Source organism: Thalassophryne amazonica, chromosome 16 (genome assembly GCF_902500255.1).
Source record: "Thalassophryne amazonica chromosome 16, fThaAma1.1, whole genome shotgun sequence".
In the NCBI taxonomy this organism is placed as follows: domain Eukaryota; kingdom Metazoa; phylum Chordata; class Actinopteri; order Batrachoidiformes; family Batrachoididae; genus Thalassophryne; species Thalassophryne amazonica.
Genome location: NC_047118.1, coordinates 90,989,731 through 91,011,725, shown reverse-complemented (window position 1 = coordinate 91,011,725; position 21,995 = coordinate 90,989,731). Strand labels below are relative to the sequence as shown.

General features: G+C 38.3%; 1 protein-coding gene across 1 annotated transcript in view; it reads left to right on the top strand.

Annotated features, from left to right (window-relative positions):
* The window catches only part of si:dkeyp-72e1.9 (syntaxin-binding protein 4), a 375,953-nt gene that overhangs the window by 234,505 nt on the left and 119,453 nt on the right, over positions 1-21,995 (top strand). Inside the window, exon 13 of the mRNA XM_034189933.1 lies at positions 6,164-6,252. Coding sequence (XP_034045824.1) covers positions 6,164-6,252 — 89 coding nt within the window. The remainder of the gene's footprint in view (positions 1-6,163; positions 6,253-21,995) is intronic.

Here is a 21,995-nt window from a genome sequence, read left to right as displayed (position 1 = left end):
CATGATTTGAATTGTGGCGTAATTAACCAAGTCCCAGAATTTTAAAATATGTTGACACATAATGGGTTTGTTGGTTCATGATAGGGTTTGTCACTAATAATTCTTACGGCTTTCTTTTGTAGTAAAAATATTGGTTTTGTATGAGTTTTGTATGTGTTTCCCCAAACCTCAATGCAACAGGTTGTATATGGAACAAGTAATGAATGACATAAAATAAATCAGATCAAATCAAATCAATTTTATTTATATAGCGCCAAAGGCAAAGGCAAAAGCCATGCAATAATTACAGAAAAACCCCAACGGTCAAAACGACCCCCTGTGAGCAAGCACTTGGCTACAGTGGGAAGGAAAAACTCCCTTTTAACAGGAAGAAACCTCCAGCAGAACCAGGCTCAGGGAGGGGCAGTCTTCTGCTGGGACTGGTTGGGGCTGAGGGAGAGAACCAGGAAAAAGACATGCTGTGGAGGGGAGCAGAGATCAATCACCAAAATAGTTAATGAATGCTGTGAGAGGAAGTCTTTTGCTTTATACAGGATTTCAGTGGCTTTAGACATTTTAGATTTAACATAATTCATATGTGTTTTCCACCTTAATTTCTCATCAGTAAAAACCTCAAGAAATTTTGTTTCAGTTACAAGTTAAATTTCAGTATCATGTAATAATACATTTCTGCTTAAATTCCTGGGCTTATTTTCAAATATAATACACTTAGTTTTACCAAATGGGGTGATAATTTGTTTGAATCTAACCATTGTTTAAGTTTCTTCAATTCCTTCTCCATCATGTCCAAAAGCTGTCCCAAATGATCCTCACTACAAAATACAGTTGTATCATCAGCAAACAAAATACAAGTCAGGGACATAGAAACCAAACAAAACATTAACTTTATCTACGCTGACATTTCTGCTGGACACCAACATGGCTGCTTGCAGCTATAGTTTTTGTATTTGTTTTTGGCTGCTCCTGCACGTTAATTTGGTGAATGGTAGATGAGGTGTGTGTGTGTGTGTGTGTGTGTGTAATATATATAAAATGCAGTATGTTTGGTCCACTGGGGTTGGGTATGATTCTGATTTTGATTTGAGTGTGTTGAACTGAGCTGGGACAAAGTCACAGTAACATTTCTGAGTGAGACATGTTCATATTTTGATGACTGCACAGAGAAAAGTGTAAATTCTGGAAAATGTGCCAATCTTGGTGAGATGTTTATTTGTTTGAGAGCTTTGGTGGAACAATTTGGTTCTGTCTGTGCCACTATAATGTAAACAGCTCTGGTCATGTGACAAATTGCACCACACACTTGATATTGCACATACTTCATTCAAACCCTCCATGTCTCCATTTTTGCTGTGCATGGACTGATGATTGATTCAGTAACACTTTTAAAGCCTTAATTGTGACCGATGGGTTGACATGGGTTAAGATATCTGACTGCAAAGGCCTACATTTGGACCCAGGCATTGCACAAGTCTGCATTATGTTTTAATAGGATCCTGTTCAACGCTCCAGAGCCAACAGAAGCTCTGTGTTTTCATCCATGTCCGCTCTTGCTCCTGCTCACGTGCCTTTGTCTCTTTCATCACTTCACTCTGTTTTCCTGCCTTCACTATCTTGTCCCATGCATACCTTTGTTCACTTGTCATGCTCCCTTCCAGAACTTTCACTGACACCTGCATCTTGTTTCACTAATCACACCACCAGCTATTTAAGCCCTCACAGTCTCACAGCTCACTGCCAGCTCATTGATTTCGTGTCACTTTCCAGCCTCTGTCCCGTGCCTAGTTTTGTCCTGCTTATTGGTATTCTGACCTTGCCTGTTTTTGACCTTGAGTTAGTCTTGCCTCTGGTTGCCCTCACACTGTGTATTTTGACCTGGGCCTGTTTTTTGACTACACCTCAGTCTCTCGTCTGTCTGCTACCTCTGCCACGCTGCTGGACCACACGTGTACCAACCACCTGCCTGTTGAACCAGTTAAACCCCTTTTTGAACTCGATCAGTTGTGTGAGTTTGCAGTTGTGTCCATACAGTTTGTGCCACACCTGATACAATCCAACATTGTGATGACATTGTAAGTTCACATTTTCATCACAAACTACCCCAAAAAGCTCAGACTAATCTAAACATGCTCTCAACACGCTATGAAAACATGAGCTTGGAATATAAATATAACGGCACACATTTATCACACTTTTACGATCAAGATAAGACAACGGCAGTTCCTGAATGTAAGATGACGTTTTATGGCCAAATCAAACAGCCAATCATGGAAGCGGCAGAAATGACCATGTGTAGAATCTGGCATGGTCAAGGACACGGATTCATCATGGAAGGCTCACGGAAGAGCCGAATCCGACTGGTCAGGGTCACGGAACAAAGACTCTGGCAAAGTGTTGTTTGAGTGTTGTTAGAAGGAAAGGTGATGTAACACAATGGGAAACATACCACTGTCCCAGCTTTTTTGAAACGTGTTGCAGGCATCCATTTCAAAATGAGCAAATATTTGCACAAAAACAATAAAGTTTATCAGTTTGAACATTAAATATCTTGTCTTTGTGGTGTATTCAATTGAATATAGGTTGAAGAGGATTTGAAAATCATTGTATTCTGTTTTACACAACATCCCAACTTCACTGGAATTGGGGTTGTAGAATCTTCTCTGAATCCTAGGCTTTACCTTCATTTGCAAGCTGTTCTTTTCAATGGATAGGATCAAGTACAAACAACTCTGCCCTCGGTACATAGCAGATATGCATGCACTAAAGACCGACCATTCAGACACATGGAGAGAACTGGAAGAGGGCAACATCTCAATGACAAAGAGCGCCATCCTTTTTGTGTCCATTATCAGGTTCGATGGTCAGGAATGTTTGGACACAAATGCAAGACTCAGACAAACAGCTCTGTAGTTGAAAAAGGTTATGAAAGGTTATCAAGCAGAGGTCAGTACACGTTGAGGCAGTCCAAAACAAGCAGCAGTACACAAATCATCAGGCTGCAGCAGATTTGGGTACACAGACAGGTGATCAAAAATGACGAAGCAGACAGGACCAGAAAACACACAAACAGAGCTGGAAATAGGCACAAGGCACATTGATTTGGCAAGGGAGTAGTGGAACCTGTGAACCTTAAATACACCCAGGTGATGAGCAGTAAATTAGGAACAGGTATGCATGAAAAGCACCAGAACAAGAGTGTCGCCAGACAGAGTGAAATGCCCACTACCAAACGCCAAGAGGAAGACAAGGGAGATAAGGACAGAGAAAACCCAAGCAGGAAAGAGATCAGCAAGATAACTAACATCCAGAGAAAAACTAACCAAGCAAAATAACTAAACAGAGCAAACATAAAGCAAAAATTCAAACCCTGACATCCATTGGTGTTGACCATGCACGTGAACAGCTCAACAGACTCATGAATGTCCTTGCTGGCCTTAGTGGGATCTCCAACAATCCCAATGCAAGATAGCAATTCTTCATGGCTAATCAAGAACTATCCTGCCTGACAAAGGAGTTCAAAGACCAGTTCAATTCTGCAGGAAACAAAGCAGCAGATCATCACGACCTTTCCCCCAAACAGAGTCAAATGAGAGCACAGAGCCATCAGCAGCATCAAAGATGCCAAACAGAGCCACAGCAATGCATTTGCTGTTGAGGGCAGTTTAATCTATACCCTCATAACTCAGCATACATCCCAGATGAGTATGTGCCACAGATTCTCAACATCGATGACACCGGCCAGATGCTCTATGAAGATTATGTCATCCCCTTGCTGACATCCCCCTTGATCCAAAAGAGGATCAAGGGGGATGTCAGCCTCTGGACTTCTGTGACAACAGAAAACAACCAGATGTACGTTTTTGGCAATAAGAAGCATACAGTCAAGGTTCAGGACAAGACCATAGATCTGAAGAAAAGCAAGGATCTGTATGGGTGCTTGATGGTCCTTGTTTGATCCAACAGAGACAGAGCAACAGAGCAAACAGTCAGTACCAAAGAGTTCATTCTGTCACCTAGGTCACGGTTTGCTCCAGATGGCTCAGTGCTGTTAAGATTCATCCAAGCTGGTTATTACCTCAGCTGCAGGCGGTACCAGAAGTGACAAGTGAGATGTTATGACGACAAGGAATCAGATACTCTGATGATATGCTTGAAGGTGCCTGCAACAGAGTGAAACTCAGTGGATGCAGAGATGACTTTATTTTCTCCGGACACAGATGTCCTGGTTTTGATCTTAGCCAATTATGATCAACTGCCAAGAACACCTCCATCTCATTGGCTTTAGGTGTGCTGCAGATAGAGCCATTATGGACAGCTTTGGGGCCAAAGAGGGCAAAAGCCTTGCCAACATTCTCTGGATTCTCTGCTTTCCTGTCGATTTACTGTTGATGAAATATACCTTAGGTATAGTTTTTCCGGGAGACTGATTCTGCTGTTTTTGTCTCTGTCTGAGGTACAAATAGTGGGATTGTTGCTGAACACAGGGTGCTGGACTGACAGACTGCACACTATATTTGAAATGGACATTGCCACGGGAACAGGCCCACTGACGGCTGCTGGATGACCCCTGTCTGTGGCATAACTGCCTGTGTGGATTTCTTTTGTTATTATGTCATGTTGTCATTTTGATTTCCTGTTTTCTGTTTCTTCACCTTTGTAAAAACCTTGTAACTATTAGAATGACATAAGCAGTGTGTCACCCCCTGAGTCTGGTCTGCTTGAGGTTTCTTCCTCAATACCATCTGAGGGTTTTTCCTTGCCACTGTTGCCTGTGTGTTTGCTGTAGGGGTTGGTGAGGTTAGACCTTACTTCTTTGAAGTGACTTGAGGCAGCTTTGTTGTGCTTTGGCACTATATAAAATTAAATAAATTGAAATTGAATTGAAGAGCGCTCTGGAGCAGGTTTTCATCCAGGATGTCTCTGTACATTGCTGCATTCATCTTTCCCTCAATCCTGACTAGTCTCCCAGTTCCTGCCGCTGAAAAACATCCACACAGCATGATGCTGCCACCACCATGCTTCACTGTAGGGATGGTGCCTGGTTTCCTCAAACATGACGCCAAAGAGTTCAATCTTTGTCTCATCAGACCAGAGAATTTTGTTTCTCCTGGTCTGAGAGTCCTTCAGGTGCCCTTTGTCGAACTCCAGGTGGGCTGTCATGTGTCTTTTACTAAGGAGTGGCTTCCGTCTGGACACTCTACCATACAGGCCTGATTGGTGGATTGCTGCAGAGATGGTTGTCCTTCTGAAAGGTTCTCCTCTCTCCACAGAGGAATGCTGGAGCTCTGACAGAGTGACCATCAGGTTCTTGGTCACCTCCCTGACTAAGGTCCTTCTCCCCTGATCGCTCAGTTTAGAGTCCTGGTGTATCTGAACTTATCCATTTACAGATGATGGAGGCCACTGTGCTCATTGGGACCTTCAAAGCAGCAGAAATGTTTCTGTACACTTCCTCAGATTTGTGCCTCCAGACAATCCTGTCTCTGAGGTCTATAGACAATTCCTTTGACTTCATGCTTGGTTTGTGTTCTGACTGTCAACTGTGGGACCTTATATGTAGACAGGTGTGTGTCTTTCCAAATCATGTCCAATCAACTGAATTTACCCCAGGTGGACTCCAATTAAGCTGTAGAAACATCTCAAGGAGGATGAGTGGAAACAGGAGGCACCTGAACTCAATTTTGAGCTTCATGGCAAAGACTGTGAATACTTATGGACATGTGATGTCTTAGTTGTTTTATTTTTAATACATTTACAACAATCTCAAAAATTTTGAACTCTGTCATTATGGGGTGTTTCTGTAGACGTTTGAGGGGGGAAAATTAATTTTTCGCATTTTGGAATAAGGCTGTAACATAAAATGCAGAAAAAGTAATTTTTGCCGCCACTCCAGACGGTATTCAGAGACCAGTCGGCTGTCATGTGTGCATGTGTTGGGAGGACCAATTCAGTGAGATTCCACGTGAGAAAGGTATCGCCTTTTTGCCTGTTTTCACACGATTTTGTGTCTCCTCTCCACCAGTGGTGTGTCGCTGAGATATGAGGCTTTGGTTTGGTTTGGAGGGTCTCACTGGAATTAAAAGAGAAAAACAAATCATCAAGTTTTACTTTTGAAGAGGTGTTTTGTGTTTGTCTTCACTCTGGTTTCCTCCAATCTGTTTCCTAGGTTCAGCTGGTCTGACTTCTTCAACAAGGGCCACACCAAAGATCACCCTGCACCCTTACATCCGGCTCAAGTCAGACAAGTTGGACTTGGTAGGACATTGTCAGGCCAGTGATTACACACACACACACACATACAGACACACACACATACACACTCACACATAAACACACACACAGACACACAGACACACACACCTCCACCTGGTGACCCACTCTGTGACATCATTACGTCTTCATACACTTTTCCGTATTGATGTCAAACTGAGCAGCAGGAACTCAGCTTGTTTGGTCTGACTGACTCCAGATGATGATGGTTGGACTGGGCATGGCCATGTACATTAGAGTGCCTTGATTAGAGAGAGACGAGTCGAAAAAAAAAATCGGTCACGTGACTCCTGGTTCCATCTTGGGTTCAAAATAGTGTTGGCTGTTACTGCGTCTGCATGTAAATCAGCTATTTTATTTATTTACTGCCTGGAAATGTCGGGTTGTTGTGTGTTTGGAGATACAAATAGACACAACAAGGGCTTGAAGATGTACAGATTCCCTTCAGATCCAAACAGAGGAAACATTTAGGAAAATAAAGTCGTGTGGGATGGAAACAACTTCATCGTCAAAGCTTTGAGAGGTAAATTTATTGTTCAGTCCCATGTACAGTAAAACTCACCTAAACCGTCATCTTATAAACCAGATATTCACCGGACAAAAAAAGTTTTTGTATTGTTTTCCATGTAATAAACACCGTATATAACGGATTTTTCGCTCACATCCGATAAAATGTCCCATCCGATCGCAATGTATTTCCATTAAAAACCCCTCACATGTGGGGCCGGAGTCATTGCTGTGATTAAAAATCTGACCGTTTATTTTTTTCACGCCGTGTTCAGACTCGGAGCTGCAGCCTGACGTGCACCTGTTAAATCCTCAGACACAGCAAAAGGCTGTGATCTGACACTTTGCTGCTTTCAGTCCTTCACCTGCCATCATATTATAACAGTTTTTACAGTGCGCATGCTGATTTCAGATGGATCAAAAAAGTCTGCTGGTCTTTGTAGGATCTCAACTTGTGTGAAATAAGAAGGTTGGCAGATGTTTCTGTCTATTTTCTCTGTCATAATGCAGAAACTTTTGTGATGCCAGACTTAAAGTGTCTGAAAGGTTTTGGGTAAAGTAGTGAAAGGACTGACATCCACAGCACCTTCTCACCCTCATCATAATTGCTGTCTTGAACCGCCTCTGGTTACTTTGTTCTGTTCTGTTATTAGACTCAGTTGGCTTTGCTCAAAATGTAAATGAGCCCACCCACCACCTTAACGACACTTTAGATCTTGTTCTGACATATGGCATAGAAATTGAAGACTTAACAGTATTCCCTGAAAACTCCCTTCTGTCTGATCATTTCTTAATAACATTTACATTTACTCTGATGGACTACCCAGCAGTGGGGAATAAGTTTCATTACAGTAGAAGTCTTTGTGAAAGCGCTGTAACTAGGTTTAAGGATATGATTCCTTCTTTGTTATGTTCTTCAATGCCATATACCAACACAGTGCAGAGTAGCTACCTAAACTCTGTGAGTGAGATAGATTATCTCGTCAATAGTTTTACATCCTCATTGAGCACAACCTTGGATGCTGTAGCTCCTCTGAAAAAGAGAGCCTTAAATCAGAAGTGCCTGACTCCGTGGTATAACTCACAAACTCGCAGCTTAAAGCAGATAACCTGTAAGTTGGAGAGGAAATGGCGTCTCACTAATTTAGAAGATCTTCACTTAGCCTGGAAAAAGAGTCTATAAAAAAGCCCTCCGTAAAGCTAGGACATCTTACTACTCATCACTAATTGAAGAAAATAAGAACAACCCCAGGTTTCTTTTCAGCACTGTAGCCAGGCTGGCAAAGAGTCAGAGCTCTATTGAGCCGAGTATTCCTTTAACTAGAAATGACTTCATGACTTTCTTTGCAAATAAAATTTTAACTATAAGACAAAAAATTACTCATAACCATCCCAAAGACATATTGTTATCTTTGGCTGCTTTCAGTAATGCTGGTATTTGGTTAGACTCTTTCTCTCCGGTTGTTCTGTCTGAGTTATTTTCATTAGTTACTTCCTCCAAACCATCAACATGTCTATTAGACCCCATTCCTACCAGGCTGCTCAAGGAAGCCCTACCATTAATTAATGCTTCGATCTTAAATATGATCAATCTATCTTTGTTAGTTGGCTATGTACCACAGGCCTTTAAGGTGGCAGTAATTAAACCATTACTTAAAAAGCCATCACTTGACCCAGCTATCTTAGCTAATTATAGGCCAATCTCCAACCTTCCTTTTCTCTCAAAAATTCTTGAAAGGGTAGTTGTAAAACAGCTAACTGATCATCTGCAGAGGAATGGTCTATTTGAAGAGTTTCAGTCAGGGTTTAGAATTCATCATAGTACAGAAACAGCATTAGTGAAGGTTACAAATGATCTTCTTATGGCCTCAGACAGTGGACTCATCTCTGTGCTTGTTCTGTTAGACCTCAGTGCAGCTTTTGATACTGTTGACCATAAAATTTTATTACAGAGATTAGAGCATGCCATAGGTATTAAAGGCACTGCGCTGCAGTGGTTTGATTCATATTTATCTAATAGATTACAATTTGTTCATGTAAATGGGGAATCTTCTTCACAGACTAAGGTTAATTATGGAGTTCCACAAGGTTCTGTGCTAGGACCGATTTTATTCACTTTATACATGCTTCCCTTAGGCAGTATTATTAGAAAGCATTGCTTAAATTTTCATTGTTACGCAGATGATACCCAGCTTTATCTATCCATGAAGCCAGAGGACACACACCAATTAGCTAAACTGCAGGATTGTCTTACAGACATAAAAACATGGATGACCTCTTAATTTCCTGCTTTTAAATTCAGATAAAACTGAAGTTATTGTACTTGGCCCCACAAATCTTAGAAACATGGTGTCTAACCAGATCCTTACTCTGGATGGCATTACCCTGACCTCTAGTAATACTGTGAGAAATCTTGGAGTCATTTTTGATCAGGATATGTCCTTCAATGCGCATATTAAACAAATATGTAGGACTGCTTTTTTGCATTTGCGCAATATCTCTAAAATTAGAAAGGTCTTGTCTCAGAGTGATGCTGAAAAACTAATTCATGCATTTATTTCTTCTAGGCTGGACTATTGTAATTCATTATTATCAGGTTGTCCTAAAAATTCCCTGAAAAGCCTTCAGTTAATTCAAAATGCTGCAGCTAGAGTACTAACGGGGACTAGAAGGAGAGAGCATATCTCACCCATATTGGCCTCTCTTCATTGGCTTCCTGTTAATTCTAGAATAGAATTTAAAATTCTTCTTCTTACTTATAAGGTTTTGAATAATCAGGTCCCATCTTATCTTAGGGACCTCATAGTACCATATCACCCCAATAGAGCGCTTCGCTCTCAGACTGCAGGCTTACTTGTAGTTCCTAGGGTTTGTAAGAGTAGAATGGGAGGCAGAGCCTTCAGCTTTCAGGCTCCTCTCCTGTGGAACCAGCTCCCAATTCAGTTCAGGGAGACAGACACCCTCTCTACTTTTAAGATTAGGCTTAAAACTTTCCTTTTTGCTAAAGCTTATAGTTAGGGCTGGATCAGGTGACCCTGAACCATCCCTTAGTTATGCTGCTATAGACGTAGACTGCTGGGGGGTTCCCATGATGCACTGTTTCTTTCTCTTTTTGCTCTGTATGCACCACTCTGCATTTAATCATTAGTGATCGATCTCTGCTCCCCTCCACAGCATGTCTTTTTCCTGGTTCTCTCCCTCAGCCCCAACCAGTCCCAGCAGAAGACTGCCCCTCCCTGAGCCTGGTTCTGCTGGAGGTTTCTTCCTGTTAAAAGGGAGTTTTTCCTTCCCACTGTCGCCAAGTGCTTGCTCACAGGGGGCCGTTTTGACCATTGGGGTTTTTCTGTAATTATTGTATGGCTTTTGCCTTACAATATAAAGCGCCTTGGGGCAACTGTTTGTTGTGATTTGGCGCTATATAAATAAAATTGATTTGATTTGATTCTCCTGAGTATCGATTTTTTTTAGTTAAATCTCTTCTGTGATACATTTGTTCTGAATTGTTAACCTGGCTCTCCTCCTTATTGTAATTCCTAATGAATTCTCTTCCATGGTTCTTGCTTTTCCTTGAGCTTCTGGTCTCACATGGACACTTGTTTCTTTATTTCCTGAGTCACACACTATAAACCTTTCAGGGCCCCTCAGTCCAGTGTCAGATTGACTGGCTTCTGTTCCTGCTTTGTTGCCTTCCTTCTCCGTATTTGACTTCCTGTTGTGGATTCATGCTGCCTCCTTGTGTTCTTTGAGTCTCGCCTGTTGATTATTGAGCTGTTAGCTTGGTGTCTTTGACAACTGTGTTTTGACCCTTTGGCCTGTTCATCTGGTTTATGGATGGATGAGATTTATTGTCATTACAAGTGCAACAACAACGAGATTACATCCACACTCAAATTGCCACAGACAAGATACAGCAATTAATCCAATTATTACTTGTTTACCGTAATAATGGCACACATCAGAATTAAAGACAACACATATACATTTGACATTGTTTATGTGCACTAAACTTGAAACAGTCTGTTTTCCAAATTGAGGCGATGTGAGTGTGTGGTAGCCGCAGCAACATGTCGTCGTGCCGCTAGCTTGGGGGGAACAGGGGCCTACCGCAGTTAAAACTGCACAGCCCCCGGAGGGGGAATGGAGTGGCGTGAGCGGAGGCCGGGACAAGGTGGTGGATGGGGACAGGAGGGGGGTAGGGACAATGTGGAGCATGCGTCAGTCTCTTGTCCTTGTGTGAGTCTGTTGTTTTTCTGTCCATGTGGGAGTTAGAGAAGATAAAGGGCAGCCGAATGTTCACCAAGGCTGTAGACATTCTTCTGGAGGAAAACAACAGGGCATTTTATCTTTCAGAGGCTGATAAGCCTGCCGTGTTTGTGGATGAGCAGTGAAAAACTCTTTTACAGTCTCACATGACCAAACCAGATCCCAATTATGAATAATCCCTGGTCTCTGAAATCCTCATCTTCATCTGCAAGGTGCACTTTTGCTCCGAGATGCCATCCAATTTGCATCTGAGTTAACGCAGTCCGAGAATGCATCGCCTTGCCCAACTCATTAATCATGACGGACAGGTGAGGGGTCGTGGTTCTGGTGGCAGCCATCTTGCCAGTTTTCCGGTAGGTAAGGGCAGCACATAAGCCAATAAGTATCAGCCCTCCTACTATGAAACCAAATATAAATAAATCCTCGACGTCGTCCACCACCTTATTGTGGTGGAGAGATTTGTGTGCCGCTATGAACCTGAGAGCTGTGTTGCCTGGAGCCTTTGGAGTCCTGGTAGGGTCTGCCATGGCAAATTGATCTCAGGCAAGAGGCCAGACTAAGAATGGTTCAGAAAACACCATGACAAAATGAGGCAGAGGAAATGTGACCCAGCCTAGAGTAAGCCTGGGGCCTCTGTCTGGAGCCAGGTCTGGACGTAGGCCCCTCAGCAAGCACCTGGTGGCTGGGCTTGCCACAGAGCACACTCTGGCAACGTGGACCTTCCATCTCCACCCTGTGGGCTCACCACCCGCAGGGGGAATTGCTGGTGTTGGGTGCGCTGTCTCATGGTTGGCAGTGAAAGTCAAGGGCCTTGGCGAATCAGACCCGGGCAGCAGAGGCTCGCTCTGGGTGTGTGTCACCTCGCTGTGGGGGAAGGAGCCGGAGCTTGTGTGGGAGGTGGTGCGATACCAGTTAGATCTGGTGGGCCTCGCCTCCACGCACAGCCTTTGTTCTGGAACCACTCTCCTTCATCGGGGTTGGACCTTCCTCTTCTCTGAAGTTGGCCAGGGTGTGAGGCGCCAGGCAGGAGTGCGGATACTCACAAGTCCCTGGCTGAGCGCCGCTACATTGCCGTTTACGCTGGTAGATGAGAGGGTCGCCTCCCCACACCTTTGGGTGGTGGGTTGGGGGGGCTCTGACTGTTTGTGTGTATGCACTGAACAGCAGGTTGGAGTATTGTGCCTTCTTGGAGTCTCTGAATGGTGTCCTGTATGGGGCTCCAGTGGGGGACTTCATTGTTCTGCTGGGGGACTTCAGCGCACACGTGTGCAGTGACAGAGACACCTGGAGAGGTGTGATTGGGAGGAATTACCTCCTTGATCTAAACCCGAATGGTCGGTTGTTATTGGACTTCTGTGCTAGTCACAGACTGTCCATAAGGAACACCATGTTCAAACATAAGGATGCTCATAAGTGTGCATGTTACCAGAGCACCCTAGGCCGAAGATCGATGATTGATTTTGTGATCATGTCATCTGAGGCTGCATGTTCTGGACACTCGGGTGAAGAGAGGGGCAGGGCCATCAACTGATCACCACCTGGTGGTGAGTTGGATCAGAGGGTGTGGGAGGACTTTGGACACACCTGGGAAGCTGAAACGGATAGTGCAGGTGAACTGGGAACATCTGGAGGCGTCCACTGTCACACCTCCGGCAGAGCTTTTATAGCATCCCTGTGGAAGTTGGGGACATTGAGCCAGAATAGGCAATGTTCAAAGCTTCTATTGCTGAAGCTGCAGTGGGGAGCTGTGGCCTGAACGTCTTAGGTGCTTCAAGGGGCGGCAACCCTCGAACACCGTGGTGGACACCAGTGGTCAGGAAAGCTATTCAACTGAAGAAGAAAGAGTCCTTCCAGGATATGTTATCTCCAAGGACTCCAGAGACAGTTAAGAGGGTCCGACAGGCCCGAAGGGCGGCAGCCTCTACAATGGGGGAGGCACTTTTTGCTTGGGATTTGTCTAACTGGTTTCTCTTGTCTGTCACTTGGGTGCTTGGTGGTGGGCGGTTCTCCTTCTGTTTTCACACTTTGTTCTGGAGCTAAAAATAAATGATGCACAGCTGAAAACACAAGGGAGGCACTTCATAGGAGGAGAGCAATGACAGATTGTAGGAAAAGTGTTTCCCTCTGTGTGCTGTCTGCTGTGCATCAATGATTTTTAGCACACATGAGCATGATGAGTACCAGTTATGTGCACCCCTGCTTATAATACTGTTACTGTTGCTAATGGCCCCTTCACACATAGAAGCAATGTGACTGAATTAGGCCAAATTAGGCCGAATGAGCCATGCCATAAAAGGTTGAGCCTCATTTGGGAGGGACAGGCAGTCAGCCAGCCGTGTATGAGATCCATACAAATGCCGTACGCATCCCCAGACTGTGTGTGAAGCCCCCTCAAATGATTCGCGGACATTCGGCATGCAGCAGCTAAAGATTCCAGGTAGTATGCACAGGACCAAACAAGACAAATTAAAATAAATAAATAAATAAAGAGCAAAAAAGAACACAGCATGAAACCAAGACAAGTGGGTGGACGTGTCAGGAGGAGTGCGGTGGTCCTATCCCCCTGTCTCAACTTCTGTGTCAGAAACATGGATCCAAAAAGTTAGGGACAAAAGTGCGTGACTTTCTCAGGAATAAAAAGTTGTGAATAAAAAGCGTTTTACTGAGGATTTCAGCAGAGGCCAGTCAAAATCAGCAACAGTTTCCTAAATATGAGACAGAAAACAAGGTCAAAAGCAGGCAAAGATTTGAACATAACTAAGCAAAAACAGACGAGATCAAAAGCAAGGAATAAGGCTGGAATGATGATGCAAAGAAAAAACAAACTGGCGAGGCATGGGTGTGAACAGAGGTCTTAAATAACAAGAGTGATCAGACATAGCACAAATATAATGAACAGACATAGCACGAATATAATGAACAAACATAGCACAAATATAATTAACAAACATAGCACAAATATAATGAACAGACATAGCACGAATATAATGAACAAACATAGCACAAATATAATGAACAAACATAGCACAAATATAATGAACAAACATAGCACAAATATAAGGAACAAACATAGCACAAACATAATGAACAGACATAGCACGAATATAATGAACAAACATAGCACAAATATAATGAACAAACATAGCACAAATATAATGAACAGACATAACACAAATATAATGAACAAACATAACACAAATATAATGAACAAACATAACACAAACATAATAAACAAACATAGCACAAATATAATGAACAGACATAACACAAATATAATGAACAAACATAACACAAACATAATAAACAAACATAGCACAAATATAATGAACAAACATAACACAAACATAATGAACAAACATAACACAAATATAATGAACAAACATAACACAAACATAATAAACAAACATAGCACAAATATAATGAACAAACATAATGAACAAACATAGCACAAATATAATGAACAAACATAACACAAACATAATGAACAAACATAACACAAATATAATGAACAAACATAACTCAAATATAATGAACAAACATAACACAAATATAATGAACAAACATAGCACAAATATAATGAACAGACATACAAACATAATGAACAAACATAGCACAAACATAATGAACAGACATAACACAAACATAATGAACAAACATAACACAAACATAATGAACAAACATAGCACAAATATAATGAACAAACATAACACAAACATAATGAACAAACATAACACAAATATAATGAACAAACATAGCACAAATATAATGAACAAACATAACACAAACATAATGAACAAACATAACACAAATATAATGAACAGACATAACACAAACATAATGAACAGACATAACACAAACATAATGAACAAACATAACACAAACATAATGAACAGACATAGCACAAACATAATGAACAAACATAACACAAACATAATGAACAAACATAACACAAATATAATGAACAAACATAACACAAATATAATGAACAGACATAACACAAACATAATGAACAGACATAACACAAACATAATGAACAAACATAACACAAACATAATGAACAGACATAGCACAAACATAATGAACAAACATAACACAAACATAATGAACAGACATAGCACAAACATAATGAACAAACATAACACAAACATAATGAACAAACATAACACAAACATAATGAACAAACATAGCACAAACATAATGAACAAACATAGCACAAACATAATGAACAAACATAACACAAATATAATGAACAAACATAGCACAAATATAATGAACAAACATAACACAAACATAATGAACAAACATAACACAAATATAACGAACAGACATAACACAAACATAATGAACAGACATAACACAAACATAATGAACAAACATAACACAAACATAATGAACAGACATAGCACAAACATAATGAACAAACAGAACACAAACATAATGAACAAACATAACACAAATATAATGAACAAACATAATACAAATATAATGAACAGACATAACACAAACATAATGAACAGACATAACACAAACATAATGAACAAACATAACACAAACATAATGAACAGACATAGCACAAACATAATGAACAAACATAGCACAAACATAATGAACAAACATAACACAAACATAATGAACAAACATAGCACAAATATAATGAACAGACATAACACAAATATAATGAACAAACATAACACAAATATAATGAACAAACATAACACAAACATAATAAACAAACATAACACAAATATAATGAACAAACATAACACAAACATAATGAACAAACATAACACAAATATAATTAACAAACATAACACAAACATAATAAACAAACATAGCACAAATATAATGAACAAACATAATGAACAAACATAGCACAAATATAATGAACAAACATAACACAAACATAATGAACAAACATAACACAAATATAATGAACAGACATAACAGAAACATAATGAACAGACATAACACAAACATAATGAACAAACATAACACAAACATAATGAACAGACATAGCACAAACATAATGAACAAACATAACACAAACATAATGAACAAACATAACACAAATATAATGAACAAACATAACACAAATATAATGAACAGACATAACACAAACATAATGAACAGACATAACACAAACATAATGAACAAACATAACACAAACATAATGAACAGACATAGCACAAACATAATGAACAAACATAACACAAACATAATGAACAAACATAGCACAAACATAATGAACAAACATAACACAAACATAATGAACAAACATAACACAAACATAATGAACAAACATAGCACAAACATAATGAACAAACATAGCACAAACATAATGAACAAACATAACACAAATATAATGAACAAACATAGCACAAATATAATGAACAAACATAACACAAACATAATGAACAAACATAACACAAATATAATGAACAGACATAACACAAACATAATGAACAGACATAACACAAACATAATGAACAAACATAACACAAACATAATGAACAGACATAGCACAAACATAATGAACAAACAGAACACAGACATAATGAACAAACATAACACAAATATAATGAACAAACATAATACAAATATAATGAACAGACATAACACAAACATAATGAACAGACATAACACAAACATAATGAACAAACATAACACAAACATAATGAACAGACATAGCACAAACATAATGAACAAACATAGCACAAACATAATGAACAAACATAACACAAACATAATGAACAAACATAGCACAAATATAATGAACAGACATAACACAAATATAATGAACAAACATAACACAAATATAATGAACAAACATAACACAAACATAATAAACAAACATAACACAAATATAATGAACAAACATAACACAAACATAATGAACAAACATAACACAAATATAATGAACAAACATAACACAAACATAATAAACAAACATAGCACAAATATAATGAACAAACATAATGAACAAACATAGCACAAATATAATGAACAAACATAACACAAACATAATGAACAAACATAACACAAACATAATGAACAAACATAACACAAACATAATGAACATACATAACACAAACATAATGAACAAACATAACACAAATATAATGAACAGACAACACAAATATAATGAACAGACATAACACAAACATAATGAACATAACACAAATATAATGAACAGACATAACACAAACATAATGAACAGACATAACACAAATATAATGAACAAACATAACACAAACATAATGAACAAACATAACACAAATATAATGAACAGACATAACACAAACATAATGAACAGACATAACACAAATATAATGAACAGACATAACACAAATATAATGAACAGACATAACACAAACATAATGAACAAACATAACACAAATATAATGAACAAACATAACACAAACATAATGAACAGACATAACACAAATATAATGAACAGACATAACACAAATATAATGAACAGACATAACACAAATATAATGAACAAACATAACACAAACATAATGAACAAACATAACACAAATATAATGAACAGACATAACACAAACATAATGAACAGACATAACACAAATATAATGAACAAACATAGCACAAACATAATGAACAGACATAACACAAACATAATGAACAGACATAACACAAATATAATGAACAGACATAACACAAATATAATGAACAAACATAACACAAACATAATGAACATAACACAAATATAATGAACAGACATAACACAAACATAATGAACAGACATAACACAAATATAATGAACAGACATAACACAAATATAATGAACAGACATAACACAAACATAATGAACAGACATAACACAAATATAATGAACAGACATAACACAAATATAATGAACAGACATAACACAAATATAATGAACAAACATAACACAAACATAATGAACATAACACAAATATAATGAACAGACATAACACAAACATAATGAACAGACATAACACAAATATAATGAACAGACATAACACAAATATAATGAACAAACATAACACAAACATAATGAACAAACATAACACAAATATAATGAACAAACATAACACAAACATAATGAACAGACATAACACAAATATAATGAACAGACATAACACAAATATAATGAACAGACATAACACAAATATAATGAACAAACATAACACAAACATAATGAACAAACATAACACAAATATAATGAACAGACATAACACAAACATAATGAACAGACATAACACAAATATAATGAACAAACATAGCACAAACATAATGAACAGACATAACACAAACATAATGAACAGACATAACACAAATAAAATGAACAAACATAACACAAACATAATGAACAAACATAACACAAACATAATGAACAGACATAACACAAACATAATGAACAGACATAACACAAACATAATGAACAGACATAACACAAACATAATGAACAAACATAACACAAACATAATGAACAGACATAACACAAACATAATGAACAGACATAACACAAACATAATGAACAGACATAGCACAAACATAATGAACAAACATAGCACAAACATAATGAACAGACATAGAACAAACATAATGAACAGACAATGAACAAACATAGCACAAACATAATGAACAGACATAGAACAAACATAATGAACAGACAAAGCACAAACATAATGAACAAACATAACACAAACATAATGAACAGACATAACACAAACATAATGAACAAACATAACTCAAACATAATGAACAGACATAACACAAACATAATGAACAAACATAACACAAACATAATGAACAGACATAACACAAACATAATGAACAAACATAACACAAACATAATGAACAAACATAACACAAACATAATGAACAGACATAACACAAATATAATGAACAGACATAACACAAATATAATGAACAAACATAACACAAATATAATGAACAAACATAACACAAACATAATGAACAAACATAACACAAACATAATGAACAGACATAACACAAACATAATGAACAAACATAACACAAATATAATGAACAAACATAGCACAAATATAATGAACAAACATAACACAAACATAATGAACAAACATAACACAAACATAATGAACAGACATAACACAAATATAATGAACAGACATAACACAAACATAATGAACAGACATAACACAAACATAATGAACAGACATAACACAAATATAATGAACAGACATAACACAAACATAATGAACAGACATAGCACAAACATAATGAACAGACATAGCACAAACATAATGAACAGACATAACACAAACATAATGAACAGACATAACACAAACATAATGAACAGACATAACACAAATATAATGAACAGACATAACACAAACATAATGAACAGACATAACACAAATATAATGAACCGACATAGCACAAATATAATGAACAAACATAGCACAAATATAATGAACAAACATAGCACAAACATAATGAACAAACATAGAACAAACATAATGAACAGACATAGAACAAACATAATGAACAGACATAGAACAAACATAATGAACAGACATAACACAAACATAATGAACAGACATAGAACAAACATAATGAACAGACATAGAACAAACATAATGAACAGACATAAGCACAAACATAATGAACAGACATAACACAAACATAATGAACAGACATAACACAAACATAATGAACAGACATAACACAAACATAATGAACAGACATAGCACAAATATAATGAACAAACATAGCACAAATATAATGAACAAACATAGCACAAACATAATGAACAAACATAGAACAAACATAATGAACAGACATAGCACAAACATAATGAACAAACATAGAACAAACATAATGAACAGACATAGCACAAACATAATGAACAGACATAGCACAAACATAATGAACAGACATAACACAAACATAATGAACAGACATAACACAAACATAATGAACAGACATAGAACAAACATAATGAACAGACATAGCACAAACATAATGAACAGACAAAGCACAAACATAATGAACAGACATAGCACAAACATAATGAACAGACATAGAACAAACATAATGAACAGACATAGAACAAACATAATGAACAGACATAGCACAAACATAATGAACAGACAAAGCACAAACATAATGAACAGACAAAGCACAAACATAATGAACAGACAGCAAAAAACAGAATGAACAGACATAGCACAAACATAATGAACAGACATAACACAAACATAATGAACAGACATCAATCAATCAATCAATCAACTTTTTTCTTGTATAGCGCCAAATCACAACAAACAGTTGCCCCAAGGCGCTCCACATTGCAAGGCAAGGCCATACAATAATTATGAAACACAGTCTACGTCTAAAGCAACATAACCAAGGGATGGTCCAGGGTCACCCGATCCAGCCCTAACTATAAGCCTTAGCGAAAAGGAAAGTTTTAAGCCTAATCTTAAAAGTAGAGAGGGTATCTGTCTCCCTGATCTGAATTGGGAGCTGGTTCCACAGGAGAGGAGCCTGAAAGCTGAAGGCTCTGCCTCCCATTCTACTCTTACAAACCCTAGGAACTACAAGTAAGCCCGCAGTCTGAGAGCGAAGCGCTCTAATGGGGTAATATGGTACTACGAGGTCCCTAAGATAAGATGGGACCTGATTATTCAAAACCTTATAAGTAAGAAGAAGAATTTTAAATTCTATTCTAGCATTAACAGGAAGCCAATGAAGGGAGGCCAACACGGGTGAGATATGCTCTCTCCTGCTAGTCCCCGTCAGTACTCTAGCTGCAGCATTCTGAACCAACTGAAGGCTTTTAGGGAACTTTTAGGACAACCTGATAATAATGAATTACAATAGTCCAGCCTAGAGGAAATAAATGCATGAATTAGTTTTTCAGCATCACTCTGAGACAAGACCTTTCTGATTTTAGAGATATTGCGTAAATGCAAAAAGGCAGTCCTACATATTTGTTTAATATGCGCTTTGAATGACATATCCTGATCAAAAATAACTCCAAGATTTCTCACAGTATTACTAGAGATCAGGGAAATGCCATCCAGAGTAACGATCTGGTTAGACACCATGCTTCTAAGATTTGTGGGGCCAAGTACAATAACTTCAGTTTTATCTGAGTTTAAAAGCAGGAAATTAGAGGTCATCCATGTCTTTATGTCTGTAAGACAATCCTGCAGTTTAGCTAATTGGTGCGTATCCTCTGGCTTCATGGATAGATAAAGCTGGGTATCATCTGCGTAACAATGAAAATTTAAGCAATACCGTCTAATAATACTGCCCAAGGGAAGCATGTATAAAGTGAATAAAATTGGTCCTAGCACAGAACCTTGTGGAACTCCATAATTAACTTTAGTCTGTGAAGAAGATTCCCCATTTACATGAACAAACTGTAATCTATTAGACAAATATGATTCAAACCACCGCAGCGCAATGCCTTTAATACCTATGACATGCTCTAATCTCTGTAATAAAATTTTATGGTCAACAGTATCAAAAGCAGCACTGAGGTCCAACAGAACAAGCACAGAGATAAGTCCACTGTCCGAAGCCATAAGAAGATCATTTGTAACCTTCACTAATGCTGTTTCTGTACTATGATGAATTCTAAAACCTGACTGAAACTCTTCAAATAGACCATTCCTCTGCAGGTGATCAGTTAGCTGTTTTACAACTACCCTCTCAAGAATCTTTGAGAGAAAAGGAAGGTTGGAGATTGGCCTATAATTAGCTAAGATAGCTGGGTCAAGTGATGGCTTTTTAAGTAATGGTTTAATTACTGCCACCTTAAAGGCCTGTGGTACATAACCAACTAACAAAGATAGATTGATCATATTTAAGATTGAAGCATTAAATAATGGTAGGACTTCCTTGAGCAGCCTGGCAGGAATGGGGTCTAATAAGCATGTTGATGGTTTGGATGAAGTAACTAATGAAAATAACTC